Source organism: Engraulis encrasicolus, chromosome 6, assembly GCF_034702125.1.
Source record: "Engraulis encrasicolus isolate BLACKSEA-1 chromosome 6, IST_EnEncr_1.0, whole genome shotgun sequence".
NCBI lineage: Eukaryota > Metazoa > Chordata > Actinopteri > Clupeiformes > Engraulidae > Engraulis > Engraulis encrasicolus.
Genome location: NC_085862.1, coordinates 36456180 through 36472282, shown reverse-complemented (window position 1 = coordinate 36472282; position 16103 = coordinate 36456180). Strand labels below are relative to the sequence as shown.

General features: G+C 44.3%; 2 protein-coding genes across 3 annotated transcripts; both read left to right on the top strand.

Moving 5' to 3' along the window:
- Positions 1-696: 696 nt before the first annotated feature.
- Positions 697-11787, top strand: mknk1 (MAPK interacting serine/threonine kinase 1). Of its 2 annotated transcripts, XM_063201428.1 has the most exons (14): positions 697-811; positions 1641-1703; positions 2521-2611; positions 2939-3040; positions 3267-3364; positions 3597-3676; positions 3786-3859; positions 4448-4552; positions 4971-5026; positions 5456-5551; positions 5997-6191; positions 8240-8404; positions 8672-8715; positions 8992-11787. In XM_063201428.1, the coding sequence occupies exons 1-14, from the start codon at positions 764-766 to the stop codon at positions 9215-9217; spliced, it is 1443 nt and encodes a 480-aa protein (XP_063057498.1). In that variant the 5' UTR covers positions 697-763; the 3' UTR covers positions 9218-11787. The 2 variants fall into 2 exon arrangements, with proteins under 2 accessions (XP_063057498.1, XP_063057499.1); XM_063201429.1 differs by lacking the exons at positions 697-811; positions 1641-1703 and having other exon boundaries at positions 2523-2611; positions 2887-3040.
- Positions 11788-13119: 1332 nt separating this feature from the next.
- On the top strand, positions 13120-15675 carry tmem275a (transmembrane protein 275a). Its single transcript, XM_063200213.1, has 2 exons — positions 13120-13238; positions 14219-15675. The coding sequence occupies exon 2, from the start codon at positions 14451-14453 to the stop codon at positions 15093-15095; it is 645 nt and encodes a 214-aa protein (XP_063056283.1). The 5' UTR covers positions 13120-13238; positions 14219-14450; the 3' UTR covers positions 15096-15675.
- The last annotated feature ends 428 nt before the right edge of the window (positions 15676-16103 follow it).

Here is a 16103-nt window from a genome sequence, read left to right as displayed (position 1 = left end):
TCTTAAAGACAGAAATGTAAGAGGATAGGCTTCAAGGAGAGAGAGAGAGAGAGAGAGAGAGAGAGAGAGAGAGAGAGAGAGAGAGAGAGAGAGAGAGAGAGAGAGAGAGAGAGAGAGAGAGAGAGAGAGAGAGTCTGTGTTGTGTAGCCGTGTGTGTGTGTGTTGTGTGTGTGTGCGTGCGTGCGTGCGTGCGTGCGCGTGTGTGTGTGCGTGCGTGCGCGCGCGCGCGCGCGTGTGTGTGTGTGTGTGTGTGAGAGAGTGTGTATATTATTATTATTTTTGAATAGCCTATTGATATAGTTGTCAATAGTCAGTTACTGGCCATTGCAGGTGCAGCAGTCAGCAAACTGAAAGCATCCTCTGACAACTGAGGCACAGGGTTTGCTCCTTTGCTTAGAAAATAAGCCAAAAATAGAACAAATTTACTACCTAGGATAATTTGCACGGCATCAATTACGTGCGATACGTGCACACCTTTACCTTTTGTGTAGTAGTGACGGCGTCGCATTCTGTCTGAATACATGCCTCCCAAAAACTGTGTGATGTAATGTAGGCTCAGCTTGCAACCTTCTAGTGACATCGAGTGACAGCGAGGTGGTGGACTTTCCAAAACTTGATGACGCAGAATCATTCCTTGTGTTGAACCAATAGACATCAAGCATTTAGCACATTGGGCGGGACTAAGCAGTGTTTATGATTTTGTCATTCATCTGCGAGAGCGCGCGGAGAATCACCAACAGCAGAGAGGCGCTATGCAAAGGGAATGGCAGCGGGGCTCAGAGTCGATTCATATGGACATTCAATATCTCAGGTTTGTTTTTATTATGTTATCTAAATAGTCGTTAAATGATTAACAGTACTCTCTATTGTATCATTGTTTACAGCACGATGGGCGACTGATATCTGTGTTGCTCTGATAAGCTTTGTTATTCTAGGGTCCGTTAAGAGGTTTTGCTTCTATCATCAGATCACGACAGATTAATTTTAGTTCAAATGGGGGATTAGATGAAGAAACTAGACATTGAATTGGGTTGAACCCTCCCCCCTTTTAAATAAAAGTAAACAGGATGGTTGTAGAGTTATATGTTAGCCAATAGGACTGTGCACTGAAGCAAAGTGACTGACTGGTAAGGGTAAAGCCTTTCGGGATCACCAAAGTGGCTGTTTTCTCTCGATTATAGTTCCGCATTTTTCCAACAACAGGATGATACACATGTAATTTCGCTACTGTAGCAATCCTCAACGCTATGTGAGCTAACTGTGGCTTTGACAGGGCCAACCCTAACGATATGTTTGCTAACGTGGCTATTAATAAATATTGAGCTAACGTTACTTGCTAAGATGTGTTGCAGTTCCTGTGTCACTTCTCAGTAATGTGAAACACACAGGTCAGTTTGCCTTAAGTGGAAGAAAAACCATAGCAGGACACCATAGCCCACTGTATGCAAGTATGACCTATTTTATACTGTTTTGAAGTTGTAGCGTTTCTCCAAGAGAAGGGGGCGTGAACGGGTTAAAAAAAAGAAGTACCGGTAGATGTGAAATACCGTGCAAGCAAATGCCTTTCAGCGTCATATCTTATCTTCACATCTCCCACTGCCTGTGGCTGATTCCAGACTGTTCTTCTCTCTATATTTCAGTTAGCAGACATGGTGAGACACAGCCAAATTGCAGACCTGCAGGTGTTCCAGTGTTCCTTTCAGGTAATAAGTTACATCCTCTCTCATGTTGTGCATTTTTGACATGCCTATAGTATATCACACTTAATTGTTGGTCAGCTAGGTTTAAAGGATATATTTAATGGCAGGACTCAAAACGAAGCCAGTTAAACGTGTTGTCAGTCTTGGTAAAACTTAAATAGACCTGCCTTTTTGTGCAAAGAGTATAACCTTAGGGGACAGTCACTTTCTAAGAGAGAGAGAAAAGGCTGTTTTCTCTCAAAAAAGGCCTACGTCTGACTTGCTTGTTGCTTCCTGTAGTAAACCACAGATAACATAAATGAGAGGAACAAGCATAGCAGAGGTCATTGCCATATCGGTGCAAAGGTGTAATCACACTACCTTAGTCGGGAAACTTTCAAAGTGCAAATACTGCCCGGAATCTCCCACGCTCAGCTGACTCACTGTCCTCTCGGCTGATATATCAGTTTGTTTCCCCTTGGCCATGCTCCTGCACTTGGCCAACTGCCATGTAAATAGCAGGTCTCCTTTTGACACCATGGCCTGGCCTGAACTGGGCCGCTCTTTGTAAATTACACAGTTGACTGGCTGCTGTTTGTATCCTGAATATAGTTAGATTCCTGGGGTAGAGCACTGGAACTTTGTCCCTTTTGTTTTGTTTTATTTTAATTTGTGTGCCACTGCACAGTGCTCTTCATGTACAGTTAGGGTTTACTATCTGTTTTCACATTATCACTCACAATTGTTTCCACTCTGCTTGCTGACTTTTATACTTTGTGAATGGTGTTTATTTTTAAACCCTATGTGTGTGTAACGTGTGCTGGTGTTTCTGTATCCTCAGAGCGACTCCTTATCGTCAGGCTCAGTAGGTGATCCGCAGGCCAACACACCCTCCTCACAGGATTCCCACTGCTACCCCCAGGCCTCCACAGGTAGCCAATCCCCATAGATGCCTATATACGTAGAACACTGCAGTACAACCTGACCACAAAACACCTTTAATGTTTCCTATACAACAACACCAAACTAGCAAGGCCACAAAGTGGCGAAGACAAGTTTATTATTAAGTGTCAAGTATCAAGTATTTGGGCAAGGGGATGGCAATATGCATACAGCAGTCTTTGTATTTAATACCCTATGTTCTATAGCTGTAGGGTATCCAAGAACACCTGTCATAAAAATAACATCTCATCTCTGACATGCCCAGACACATCTCAGGCAAAAAGCTAATGGTGTTGTCTTACCATGTTGCCTGACAGCCATGGAGGTGAGTAAGCCGGTGGCCATCGCAGAACACCCCATGAGGAGGAAGAAGAAGAGGAGGACCAGGGCCACAGATGGCTTCGCGGGATCTTTTACTGGTAAGCTTACTCATTGCAATGCAAACACCGGGCTTAGAACACGCACAGAGAGACACTGTTTAGCCCGAAGTGGACACAAGGTTTACACATGTCCAAAATGACCTAGATACCAACTGAATTGGCAGGCAGGCAGGCAGGCACATATTTACAAAAGTTAAGTGTATGCGTGTGCGTGCGTGCGCGTGCGGCTTTTTCTAAGAGTTTTTCTATGTTGATTTTCTTGTAGATCTTTATAAGCTGACAGATGAGCTGCTGGGACAGGGAGCCTATGCAAAGGTCCAGGGCTGTATTAGTCTGAGGAATGGAAACGAGTACGCAGTGAAGGTGAGTTTGTTTTGGAAAGCCTGTCTGGTCTGATAAAATGTGATCGTCCGTACAGTATGTGTACGTGCACTCACAAGTGCAGGGCTCAAAATTAACACCTGCCGTGTGCGTGTGTGTGTGTGCATGTGTGTGTGTCTGTGTCAGTGTTTGTGCCTGTGAGCAGCACACTAAAAACTGTAGTTGACCCTCGATCCGGTTACTAATCAGTGTGCGATCGCTGCCTTCCCGGTAGATCATTGAGAAGAAGGCCGGCCACAGTCGCAGCCGAGTCTTCAGGGAAGTGGAGACGCTGTACCAGTGCCAGGGAAACAAGTAAGGGCTTTTTAATTGGTTACCCAGATAAAGCTGCCCTTGAAGGTGTTGCTAACGGCGACACTTCTTGAGTGTTTGCTCATGTGTTTTTTTTGTGGTCCCATTACAGGAACATTTTGGAACTAAATCAGTTCTTCGAGGACGATAATTGCTTCTACCTGGTCTTTGAGAAGTTGAAAGGAGGTAAGCTTGGTGTAGATGCATGAAGATGGGATAGTAAGATAGTAAGCACACTACATCACAACAACATTGCTATGACATTACTTGGAGTGTTAAGTCACAGATTAAGACAGTGTTTCCCAACCAGGGGTACGTGTACCACTAGGGGTACGTGAGCACACCTGAAGGGGTACGCGGAAAAATGTAATAATAACAAATATATTGAGTGTAGTCACATTGGGATAGAGGAACAGAGCCTGAATGAGGGCGAGGGGGTACTCGTCATATGAAAAAGTTGCTAAGGGGGTACGCAGGACAAAAAAGGTTGGCAAGCACTGGATTAAGACGTGGTCACCGTGATTTTGGCAAAAACAGGCTTATAATGGAGGCTCTGCATGGAGGGGTTAATCATGTATTGACCCTCGTAGGCTTTACATTTGTATCCTGTTGAGAAACCCTCAATTCACCCAGAAAACAAACACCATATGTCTGAATGTAAACTGAATGCAGCAGACAGCAGGAGTTATTTCGGAGCATTTTGGACTGTTGTTGTTTATATTATTGTTAACTAGTGTAAAACATTTTTATTTTTTTTATTTTTACTCTGTCAAGGTTCTATTCTGACCCACATCCAAAACCGTAAGCACTTTGATGAACTGGAGGCCAGTCGAGTGGTCAGAGATATAGCTCAGGCTCTTGACTTTCTTCACACCAAAGGTAGGAACCCACCTCCTCTATCTCCTCATTTTGTCTATGATTATAATACCTCACTATAGTCTGTGTGTTGGATCACAACAAAATCATTTTCAGTAAAGAAGTTAAGAACCCAACACGCAACTACATGCTGCCAAGTTTCCCGTGTGAACTGGACACAGTCGGTGTGTTGCAACTAGACCCAGCATCTTGCCTAACTCAGATTCGGCCATAGGCTTCCCCACTGTTAATCTTTCGACAGATGGGACAGAATTGTCCTCAGGGCACAAGATGCAGTATATTTGCACAATCACGTAGCCTAGTTGGGATAGGGTCGTAGAAAATGCCATCCTACAGATTTGGGTGCATTCATTCGTGGAATAGAAAACATGGAAAATCACTAATTCAACCGCTTTGTATCTTCTTTCTGTCTTGCACACAGGCATCGCTCACCGTGACTTAAAGCCAGAGAACATTCTGTGTGAATATCCTGATCAGGTAAGGTGCTTTACATTCCTAAATCAGTGATCAGTGTATATTTGTTATCTATATCCATACTGTAACTGTTGCTCTTTGATGTCATTTTGATCATGATGCCAATCAGTTTGTGCTAAGTGTGACACTGCTGGGTGTGACACATTTTCATTCAAGGTTGGCTGTGTAGGTTGCTATTTGCGCTGGGGAGGAACTTTCTAGAGCCGTCAGAGTTTCGGTTTCCTCTTTTGGCTGACCACAGTCGCCACATCACAGACAAAGTGCTGCATCCTCATTTGCAACCAGATGCTCGCTCTTGCACACATGCTCAAGACCTTGATCAGCATGCAACGCTGTGCAGTGCGTTGTAATGCTATGCAAGTGCAAGTGCAGTGCAAGCTGGAGTGATGCAACTCACCTCTGTGTGGCACCCCCCCCCCCCCTCACCCGCAGGTGTCACCCGTCAAGATCTGTGACTTTGATCTGGGCAGCGGCGTCAAGCTCAGCAGCGCCTGCACCCCCATCACCACCCCGGAACTCACCACGCCTGTAAGAGTCTCACTGTGGCTACACACTCTCTTTTACTATTGGTTGTTTCATATCACACTTCCGAGGTGACTTGAAGAGTTGATATACAGCTGAGCAGCTATATATATTAAGTGATGTAATCTGTAATTATAATGGTGTAAACTGATAATAAGAACATTAGTGCTTAATAAAATGAGGAGGCCTTTAATACATTGCCTTGCACGTAGCATTTTTTTTTTTTTTTTTTTACAAATGTTGAAATAGCTATGTATCAGAGTAATTACAGGTAACATTTGTACTGAGAGTTAAACTAGCAGAGTTTACCGAAATGTTCAAGCAAAGAACCTTGATACATATCAGTAATTTCTCTGTTATATAAATGTGCATATGAATTTGGAGGGAACCACACTCTTGCTCAACCATTTCCTTATTTCATAATTCTACTCCTGTTTCCCTCCTCCCTCAGTGTGGCTCTGCAGAGTACATGGCTCCTGAGGTGGTGGAGGTCTTCACGGACGAGGCCTCCTTCTACGACAAGCGCTGCGACCTCTGGAGCCTGGGGGTCATCCTCTACATCCTGCTCAGCGGCAGCCCGCCCTTCACCGGCCACTGTGGGACGGACTGCGGCTGGGACCGCGGGGAGACCTGTCGCGCCTGCCAGGTACGGCTATTGATATAGAATAAGGTGGCGTTCAAACTGGAATGTTTTTTTTCTGCCTCCAAAGAGTGAGGAGCATTACTGATATTTGTAAATATATCACCTGCCAAAAGGTTTGTTGTCAAGGTTTGTTCATTGTTGCTAGGTTACATCTAGTGTTCTATCACCTTGGAGTAACCTGTCTCACCTGCCAGGTACCGGCACAGACTGTTTAATAGAGGAGAACGTGATCCACCCTTTATGAGGTTGTTACGCATAGATGTAGATGTAGGGCTGAAAGCTGATGTTTATTTAAATGTGAAGGTTCCAGGCACCACAGCCACTCTTGCTATTGCAATCCACGTCAGTGTTGTTAATTACAGTATATCACGAAAGTGAGTACACCCCTTACAGTTTTGGCAGATTTGTGAGTATATCTTTTCATGGGAAAGCGTCAAAAAATTGTTTCACTTTGACACAATGTTTAGTGACCTTTTAACAACATATTTAACCGCTTAAATTTCTTGTTCAATCAAAAAAAAAAAAATACAGCCATTAATGTTTGAACCACAAAAGTGAGTACACCCCAGATTGAAATTCGGTAGAGAAGGGGAAGTGTTGGCTCGAATCGTCTCGAAATGAAAAGGGATTAAAAGGGAGGTCATCGGTGTGCGTTTCAACCTTTCTTTTCATTGAACTTTTACATTTTGAGTGTGCACCTGGCTTAAATAGATTGGTGTGAGATTTGAATGCAATCCTATGGAGAATATCATGATCTGCCTCAGTAGTCACAGTGCATGTTGACATGCATGTTTCTTTTAGGTATATTTCAGATTGCCAATGTTGACAGCATTCATGCACCCCCAAACCATGTCAGTCCCACTACCATGCTTGGCTATTGCGAGGATTCACTTTTTTGTAAAACTGACTTGTTTGCCACCAAACATGCTTGACACCATCTAAGCAAATTTGCTTATCTTGGTCTCAAGAGAGATGAACAGACCAAGGGTAAGGGTCACTGGAACCATGTCGTGTGATCTGAAGAGACCAAGATAAACAAATTTACTTTAGATGGTGTCAAGTATGTGTGGTGGTAAACAAGTCAGTTTTACAAAAAAGTGAAAACCTTGACTTTTAAGTGCAGATAGAATGCTATCAGGTTAATGAGATTTTCATATTTTCCTTTTTATCATTTGTAACGCTACCTAAATTTCTACATATTGGCCTTTGTTCCCTAGTTTCATCTTTTTTTCTGTTTTTTTCCTCTTATTTTTATTTACTTATTTTTCTTTATCCATGTAATTTTATCTTATTCACTGTGGAAGGCCTTTTGTATCTTATGTGTTTTTTTCTTACTGCTGACTTTGTCTTGTTTTTAATCAAATTCTTAGTATTGCTTTAATTTTAGTCTGACACTGTACAGCACTTTGGTCAGTTCCTGCTGTTTAAATGTGCTTTATAAATTAAACTTACTTACTAAACTTACTTACTAAATGCCAAGGTGAAATGAGGTGGCAGTGTGTCTTACTGAAGGCATTCAGGAATAGAAGTTAACCAGGCAGCCTTGTTTGGTCTTCATTTGGACTAAATGACACAGAGCTGAGGCTGGCTGAGTGCGTTTCTCCCTCTAGTCTCATCTGGTTCCACAAACACCCCTCTTGCCAGCGCTCTTGACTGTTTCATCAGAACATGCAGCTGTGAATCCGGCGCAAATTGCCTTTCCTCAGTCAAAATATATATATTTTTTTTCTCAATTTCAATCAGTGGCAAAACAAACTAAAATCTCCTAAATGGTGCTCGCGAGGCCTGGGGCCCAAAAGTGTACAGCTGTACACTATAAACTGCTCAAGTGCTGTGTGCTGATACTAAACTGCCGTGTCCCCTATAATAGCTTAGCTTTCTTTCATTTCAGACAAAATGTTTATTCTTTTATGGGGATTTTAGTCACCCTCGAAACATGACAGGTAGAAGCTAATAAATAGTCTCATGAATTTAAAAATGAAAACGAATGTATTGTCATCGAAGACCCAATGAACATTACCTTATACAAGTTTTGGTGTGTCCCCTTCCAGAACAACCTGTTTGAGAGCATCCAGGAGGGGAAGTATGAGTTTCCAGACAGGGACTGGGCCCACATCTCCGAGGAGGCCAAAGACCTCATCTCCAAACTGCTGGTGCGAGAGGCCACCATGCGCCTCAGCGCAGCGCAGGTCCTACAGCACCCCTGGGTGCAGGGGGTGAGTAAAACACTTCTTTGTGTGTGTGTGTGTGTGTGCGCGCGCATATGTGCAGGAAATCTTACGTTTTTATTTTGAGATCAGTAAATCAATTTGGTCCCAGATCAGCTGCTATAATGTACATAGAATATGAACATGCTTATAAGGGTGGATTTGGAGGAGCTTTATGCAAGCCATATTGGCCATGTGTTCATTAAATATAACTGTCACCAGAGATTAAGTCCATGTGTTCATTTGAAAAAAACGTGTCACTTTTTTCATTTTTAGAACGCTCCAGAGAGAGGACTCCCAACCCCGAGAATTCTCCAAAGGTATTTTTAACCACAAAGTGCTATATAAGTGTAAAAAAGAGAGAAAAATCTGAAGAATGGCATGAACAAATGTGTCAAACATATCTCATGCATGACCTTTATCTGGCCCCGGTGGTAGACTTCCACAGGAATCTCAATAGCAATGTAACACATGACACATTCCACTAATCCCAACCCATGCTGAAAAAAAGCCATTGTGTGACATATTAAAGGGGAGATAACGGCTTGTCCTTGACACTGCGGTTTGCCGTTTTTGTCTGCCTGTTCGTTTCACAGGAAGAACAGCAGCGCCAAAGACCTGACGCAGTTTGCCGCAGATGCCATCGCCTTCAACCGCCAGCTGTCTCAGCACGAGGAAGAGGAGGATGAAGACTGTGCGGACATGGCCACGGTGGTGTGCTCCATGAAGCTCTCGCCGCCCTCCAACTCCAGGCTGGCCCGCCGCAGAGCCCAGTCCAACGCCCTCCGCGCCCAAGGCTTCCTGCCCTCGCCCTCAGCCTGATGCCTCAGCCCCAGCCCCAGCCCCAGCAGCCCCCGTCTTAAAGCCCATCCCCATGCTATCTTCCAATGCAACAAGAACCACAAACCTGAGCCTGAAGCCCACCTGCTCTGTCCCCTTCCCCAGTATCATCCTTCACCCCCATCCTCATCCTCAGCAGCCTGTCCTAATGCCCACCCCCATGGAAATATCATCCTATCCTCCACAACAACCACAAGCCTGAGCCCTGAAGCCCACCCGCTCTGGTGCCATCCCCCAGTTTCATCCTCCACCCCCAGCCTCAAACTCAGCACCTCAGACTCATCTTCAGTCCCATTCCCAGTTTAATGTCCATCTCCAGCTTCAGCCTCAGTACCCCAGATCCATTGCCATCCCCATCCACAGCACCGAACTCCTCTTTGGCTTCTGATTGATGTCCATCCTCATCCCCATCCCCAGTCCTAGCCTCACCACTCCTATCTCCAGCTGCATTCGTTTCCTTTTATATCTGCCAAATGACCCCCTCAGACGCCCTCTGCCTCAATTCCCTGCATGCCCTCTCTGATGCTGAGCTCAGGTGGCAATCAAAGACTTTTCTTTGTTTTGTTATGTACCAGACAGACTAAAGCAACAGGTGCTCGATTTTAAAGACCGCAGGACCTCATATCTCCACCATCACTCATCTCAGGTTCTGAAATTGTCTTTCCCTGCTACGTAAGCAAAATTTTAAAAAATACCCATTGAGGGTTATTTTACAAGCATTGTCATTAGTTACTGAAAGGAATTATTTACTGAAACGATCTGCAGTAATGCGTACTGTAAGGCCAATTCCATGTATTAGGACCTGATATCGGTCTGTGTATAAGCTACATACTGTTGAAGCAGCGCTCTAATTCTTCATACGGTCAGTATTTATCAGGCTATTCATTTACAAAATTGAAGCTTTTTTGCCAATTTTATTAGAATTCTAAGGAAAGAAGGTCATTGTAATTGCACAGTTTTAACATGGAGCTTTTTTTTGTATTTTGTTACTTGCGTATGTAGGTAGTTGTTTTAAGTTGTCTTTGTGTTACTGAAAACCATCTGTAGCACCCCATGTTTCTGGTCCATATCCTTTTGTCATAGTCATATCACCTAAACCTTACGCTAGGGACACACGCAGGCGAAACCAGCGAAGCGAAGAGAGGCGAAATTCAGTGTTCCATTCTGACAGCTCAACAGGATGTCGTGGTGAATCAAATTGAATGAAACATTTATCTTGTTGATGTGATTGGCCGACGCTGGCGAAATCATTTGCATAATATTAAACTTGGTCGAATATTTTCGCTTGCCTTCGCCTCCCTCATAGGAATGAATGGTGAAGTTAGCTTTGCTCTGCCAAATTCGTGTGTATGTGTCCCTGGCGTTAGTGGGATGAGAACCAGCTATCTTGGCAACTTGAAGATTGTTGTTGCAGAACTAACATAATAACCAATCTGCTTTACTAGCTGAAAAACAAGCAAATCAAAAATCATTACCTCAGAATGAAATTGCACAAATTGTTTTTGCACACGCCTTTTGATATTCAGCTCACCATAGAAAGGCAGGCCTTCTGTTTTTCTGAATGGGTTATATTTGTGAAGAAGGACTTGACCACATTATTTTGAAACAGAATAGATGCTATACACTTGATCCTATGACTGCCACTTTTGATGGAATGTTGGGTTTTTATTAGATGATGGTATATGTTTTATATGTTTCGTATGTTTTTAGTTTTTTTTTAGTTATGGATGTGATATGAGCCTTGTGTAAAGCTGTTAAACGGTTTTACTTTCCCTTTTTTCTGTTTTGTCCCTTTGAGTCATCACCTAGTTAAGTATTCCCTGTGTCTGTATGTCTACTGCATTAGTCATATCTGTGACATGAGTTTTAAAAATTATTATTTAAGTGCAGGTTGCACAAATCCAACATGTGCCAAAGTTAGGATGATGACTACATAAAGTGTAGGCCTACATCATTTTACTCTTCTTTTTCTCTGACTTCTTGTGTTAGCCCCCCTGCATCTTACATCACCCAGGAGTTACTTGCACTTGTGAAGCGGCAGGGGCAGTCAAAGCTGTTTGAACAAGAACAGTTTGCCTCTTGCATATATTCAGTGTTTTGACAGGCTGACGTTATTAACAGGAACCCCTACGCTAAACACGGATGTCCGCTCTCCCCTCAACCCACCCTAATCAGACAAGTCTTATTATGTTGCCTCAGTCAGTTATTATGCCCTCTGCTTCACAATGTGAACAACATCATCCTCCGGTGTCACTCAAATGCATATGGCTTACTAGGAGCAGTTTTTCTAGATGGTGCTAGAATGATTAGGTCAAGTGATATTTATTGAACCTGTTCATTTTTATATATTTTTTGTTTGTTTGTTTGTTTCCTGGTCCAGTCTTATGCCTCCGGCAAGCTATGTTGTTTTGAATGGGAGTTAAAAGTGAGGTCATCCTTGTTTGAAAGTGTGGCAAACCACTTACAAATGCTTCGTCCTTACGGAAAGATGCTGGCATGAGAACTTGTATTGCACTTCAAAAAGGAATGACAATAAATCACATATTTTGGGATTGTTGTGTTGTTGAATGTTTTGTTTGCCATCCTTTCCTCAGTGGAAAAAAATAAAGATGGAGTGACTTGGCAAAGTTTAGGAAAATCCTCATTTGAGATTGAATTGTCCAAGCCACTGATTGGAAATCTCATTTCCCATACACAATTAATTTTCATGTATTAGCCTACCCACTAATGTCAAATGTGTGTACGCGGATGTCTCCCGCAGTTGCCATGGAGACGGAATCCCTATAGCAACTAGGCGGCGTTCATGGTCAGGCCAGCCACAATCCAGCGAGAGAAGGCTGTGTCAGCCTTGCATTATCAGCTAGGATGTCACTATGGCGCATGAGGCTTTCCAACAAACACCGCGTTGAATGAAACAGTGTAATGTTTAAAAATAAATAAACAAAAAAACAGCAGCCGATGGAGCAGGCACGCGCATGCTACATCCTGGGTACCATGAGCGCGCGCGTGGTACACACCATCTTCTCTCGGAACGTTCCATGGAACCACCGTGTCCAAATGAGCTACCACCCAATACCAAGCAAACAAAATGTGCCCATGGACTCTTAAGTGCAGCCACTGCAGTGAGCGTTAAAAAAGCGTCGAAGAAGAGAGGCCCATAGCCTACCATGTCATACCTAAGGACAAAAGGCCTACCAGGTAGAGCAATGTCCAACTTCAGTATAGGCTAGCCTACTTGTTGAATGTGGCTATTTCAGTAAGCCGCATCCACTCTATGATAGTTGTGTAGGCCCACACTGCGATGAATGACTGATGAGTGAGTAGTGAATGGACCAGAACACGAAATGACTCACCTGCCTACACGAGGATGGGGCAGCGAGACTGCAATCTTCCGGAGAACGACGCAGAATGAAATACAGACACATTTGCGCTGGCCTTGAAGGCACACAGACCACTATAACTGGTGATATAACCACTGTTGCTTTGTTCAGTTTACAGTGCAGGTATATATTCTCTATGTATAGGTAGGTCCGTTCAGTCTCAAGTGTCCAACAACATTGCACAGAATTATCACTATCACATAGCCTACCTTTAAAATATCCCGATTTGGACGCTCGGTGTTAATGAGAAATGAGTTATAGTCTATGCTATGTATGCCTTTTTTTAAAGTGCGACCCAATTTTCGCAATCAAGTCTTAATTTATGGTCCGACTATCATCATTTTGGTGATCGGATATCCAATGCCATAGCAGACTGAGCCTGTGAGATTGCGCGCCTCTAGCGGATGTCAGCTACGTTGCATTGATAAGGCACCAGCGCACTCACAGAGGCAGCGAGCGAGCGCGCGTACCGTATTCCGGAGGATCTGTTGAGTAGTAGACGATTGGGAGCCGTGACCATCCCCTTCATGCTAAGAAATGTGATGGCCATGCTGTAGACCGAACCTCAAGTAGCCAAACGGTGCGCCGTCTTCGACTTGGTTGCATCATTTTGCCATTCCATGGTAAGTCAGTGATTGATTGTTTTTTTCTCTCTCATGAGCTTCTAGTGGACAAATGGGTAGAAAACTGTTGCTTCATGAAATCAAATCGTAAGCTGAATATATTTATATGGTAAGGGCGATTCGATATTTTTCAACTGGGCCGTGATGTCTACATGCCTTCAATTGAATGCGTAACGACTATGCGTAAAAATGCCAGTTTGTCAATTTCATTATCACTACCACGGACGTTTACGATAACAGGTTGGTTCATAAAAATATTGATTTACGAGTAGCCAGTCACATATTCAATGGGCTGTCGTCCTCGTGGTGTGCGATAACTAATGTAAACTGGCATCCGATGTAGCCTACAACTTTTGGACGACTGATCATTTTGACGTGAAATGAGTACCCAAATTTATGACACATAAATCATATAGCCTACGATGGATTCACGTTTTACTATTATCTTTGATAGTCTTTGCTGACAGAATGGTTACTCAATTATTTTCTTTTGTTTGGACAAAAGTGACAACAATATAGACATACCATACAGCTATGTCTATGAAATAGGCCTACAGTATAGGCTACTTCAATAATTAAGCAACTCGTTGAGCACACACTTTCCAATCTAGGACTTTGACCTGAGGCAGCTGTCAATTATAGTAGCCTATTGTTTGCATATGAACTTGTTTAGTTACCAAAGTGATATTGCCATTCAGACCCAGCCAAAACAGTCTAATATGACACCTGTCTGTCAGGCTCCCAATATCCTTATCTATTTATTCAGTGTCAAATTGCAACGTTATATGATATCATGATTTCTCTTTGCCAGCTTTTAATATCGCATACTTTAAGTACAACACATGCCTGCTTCTCAGAGAGAGCCTCTCGAGAATAATTTAGTCAAGAGAAGTTGGCTGTTGAAATCTCTGCCACATCTGTCTCCAGCAGGATGCCATTTCACTCACGTACATCACTGTCCTGTCTTGTGTCTCTCTCAGGAACAGCCACAGGCTGCATCACCGCATGCTGAGTGCCTCTGGAGGAAAAGCTACCTGGTGTTCTTGTGGGGATGAGCTGCCTTGTCAAGATGAGCTACCAATAGACTGTTAACGTAGCCTGAACCCAAGCCAAGTTACAATGGCTTGGTAGCTCAGCTCGACAGGTAGCTGACATTGCCACGACGCAGGCTCTGACACAGGTCGCCGCAGACTACTGCCGTCACGGTCCGCCATGGTCCTCCCGGACAAGACAGCCAGGGCGTCTGGCTCCAAGAAGGCCTCCAGCCGGAAACGTAAGCTCCGTCCCCAGGGTCTGCCCTCCCCTGCCCTCTGCTGCGCCTGCGGCCTGTGCATCATGCTGGCTGGCATCAACATCACCCTGGTAGGGGCCTTCGCCTTCGGCAAGTTCGTGCCCGCCGAGAACCCGCCCATCATCATCGGGCCCCTGCTGCTGGTGGTGGCTCTGTCGTTCTTCGCGGCGTGCTGTGTGTGCAGCCGCAGGCCCCCGGCACACGCGTCCCGCGGCAAATCGGGCGGTGGCGGGGGCGGTGGCGGCGGAGACAGCTGGGGCCTGATGCGCATGGGCACGGCCGCCTTCGAGATGGAGACCAGCGAGCACACGCTGCAGGACACCACCGCCGTCCAGCTCAGCCCCACCAACTCCTTCAGCTCCTCCCACAAGTCCACGAGCCCCGCCCACGAGCTGCCCACCGGTACCGACGACCTGACCCGCCAGCTGGTGCCCTCAGAGCCAGAGCTGATTGGTTCGCCAACGGAATCGGATGGCATGAATGGTGGAGACAACTGCCACTCAACCTTGGTGCCACTGTGTCAGGATCATCATGCTGAGGATGAGCACGGCTCCTCAGATACATAGCCTGGTCCCAATGCACCTGATCACACCTGTCTTCTATTAAGCTGTCCTTCTATTAAGCTGTCTAACTTAAACTGAGAGCCTTCTGCTAAGTCCCTGTAGTGGGCCTTTGGACATCGTGATGGTTAGGAGCAGTAGTAGTTTGGAGAGGTGTGAGGGAGTACACATACGTAGAAGTGTAAAATAAAGAAGGGAAAAATGGCATGGAATTAACTATCAGTTGTGATTCAGTCTTTCAGTGTGGAAATGGCCAGGGTGAAATGGAAAGAAACAGAAGTTGCTTGAAAGCAAAACAACTGAGAGACAGTGTGTTGACGTGACGGTGTTGCTTGAATTACCTTCAGACTCTTTCAGATCTGCCTTAACGTGCCCATTTTCATCTTTTGTGCTGCTGCTGATGCTGCTACTGGAACCAAGTCACTGGAGAGAGCGGTGACATTTTCTTGTGTGGGAGTCATTGGCTCCCCATGTCAACCTGACCCCAATGTGGAGGAGAGAGAGAACAACACAGCTCGGGAGAAAATAACCCCTCAGAAATGATATCTTATGGACTTTTTAGGCTGTGATTGAATCTAACACACACGAGCGCCTTGGAAACAAAAAGGTGTGGGGAGAGAGAGAGAGAGAGAGAGAGAGAGAGAGAGAGAGAGAGAGAGAGAGAGAGAGAGAGAGAGAGAGAGAGAATGGTTCCTCTGTGCCTCTCTTGATGGCAATTGGGGTAGTGAAATTAGGCTGCTGTTCAGGTGGCTGCTGAGAAGACATGTTATTATCTGTCTGATAGGCTCAGAAGAAGGCAAGTGCACTGCTTAGAAAGGAACTGGAAAAAAACACGACTGTATGAACACAATACTACAAATGAAGCTCAAAGACGCAAAGGCTATAACGTACAGATACTGTATGTCTGAAGGCAAAAATGAAAAATATAAGTCTATTTTAAAAAATAAACTGTTCTCAGCTGAAAAAAAAATATTCTTAAAAAAAGTTCAATGTAACCCTATTTTAAAACAGAGC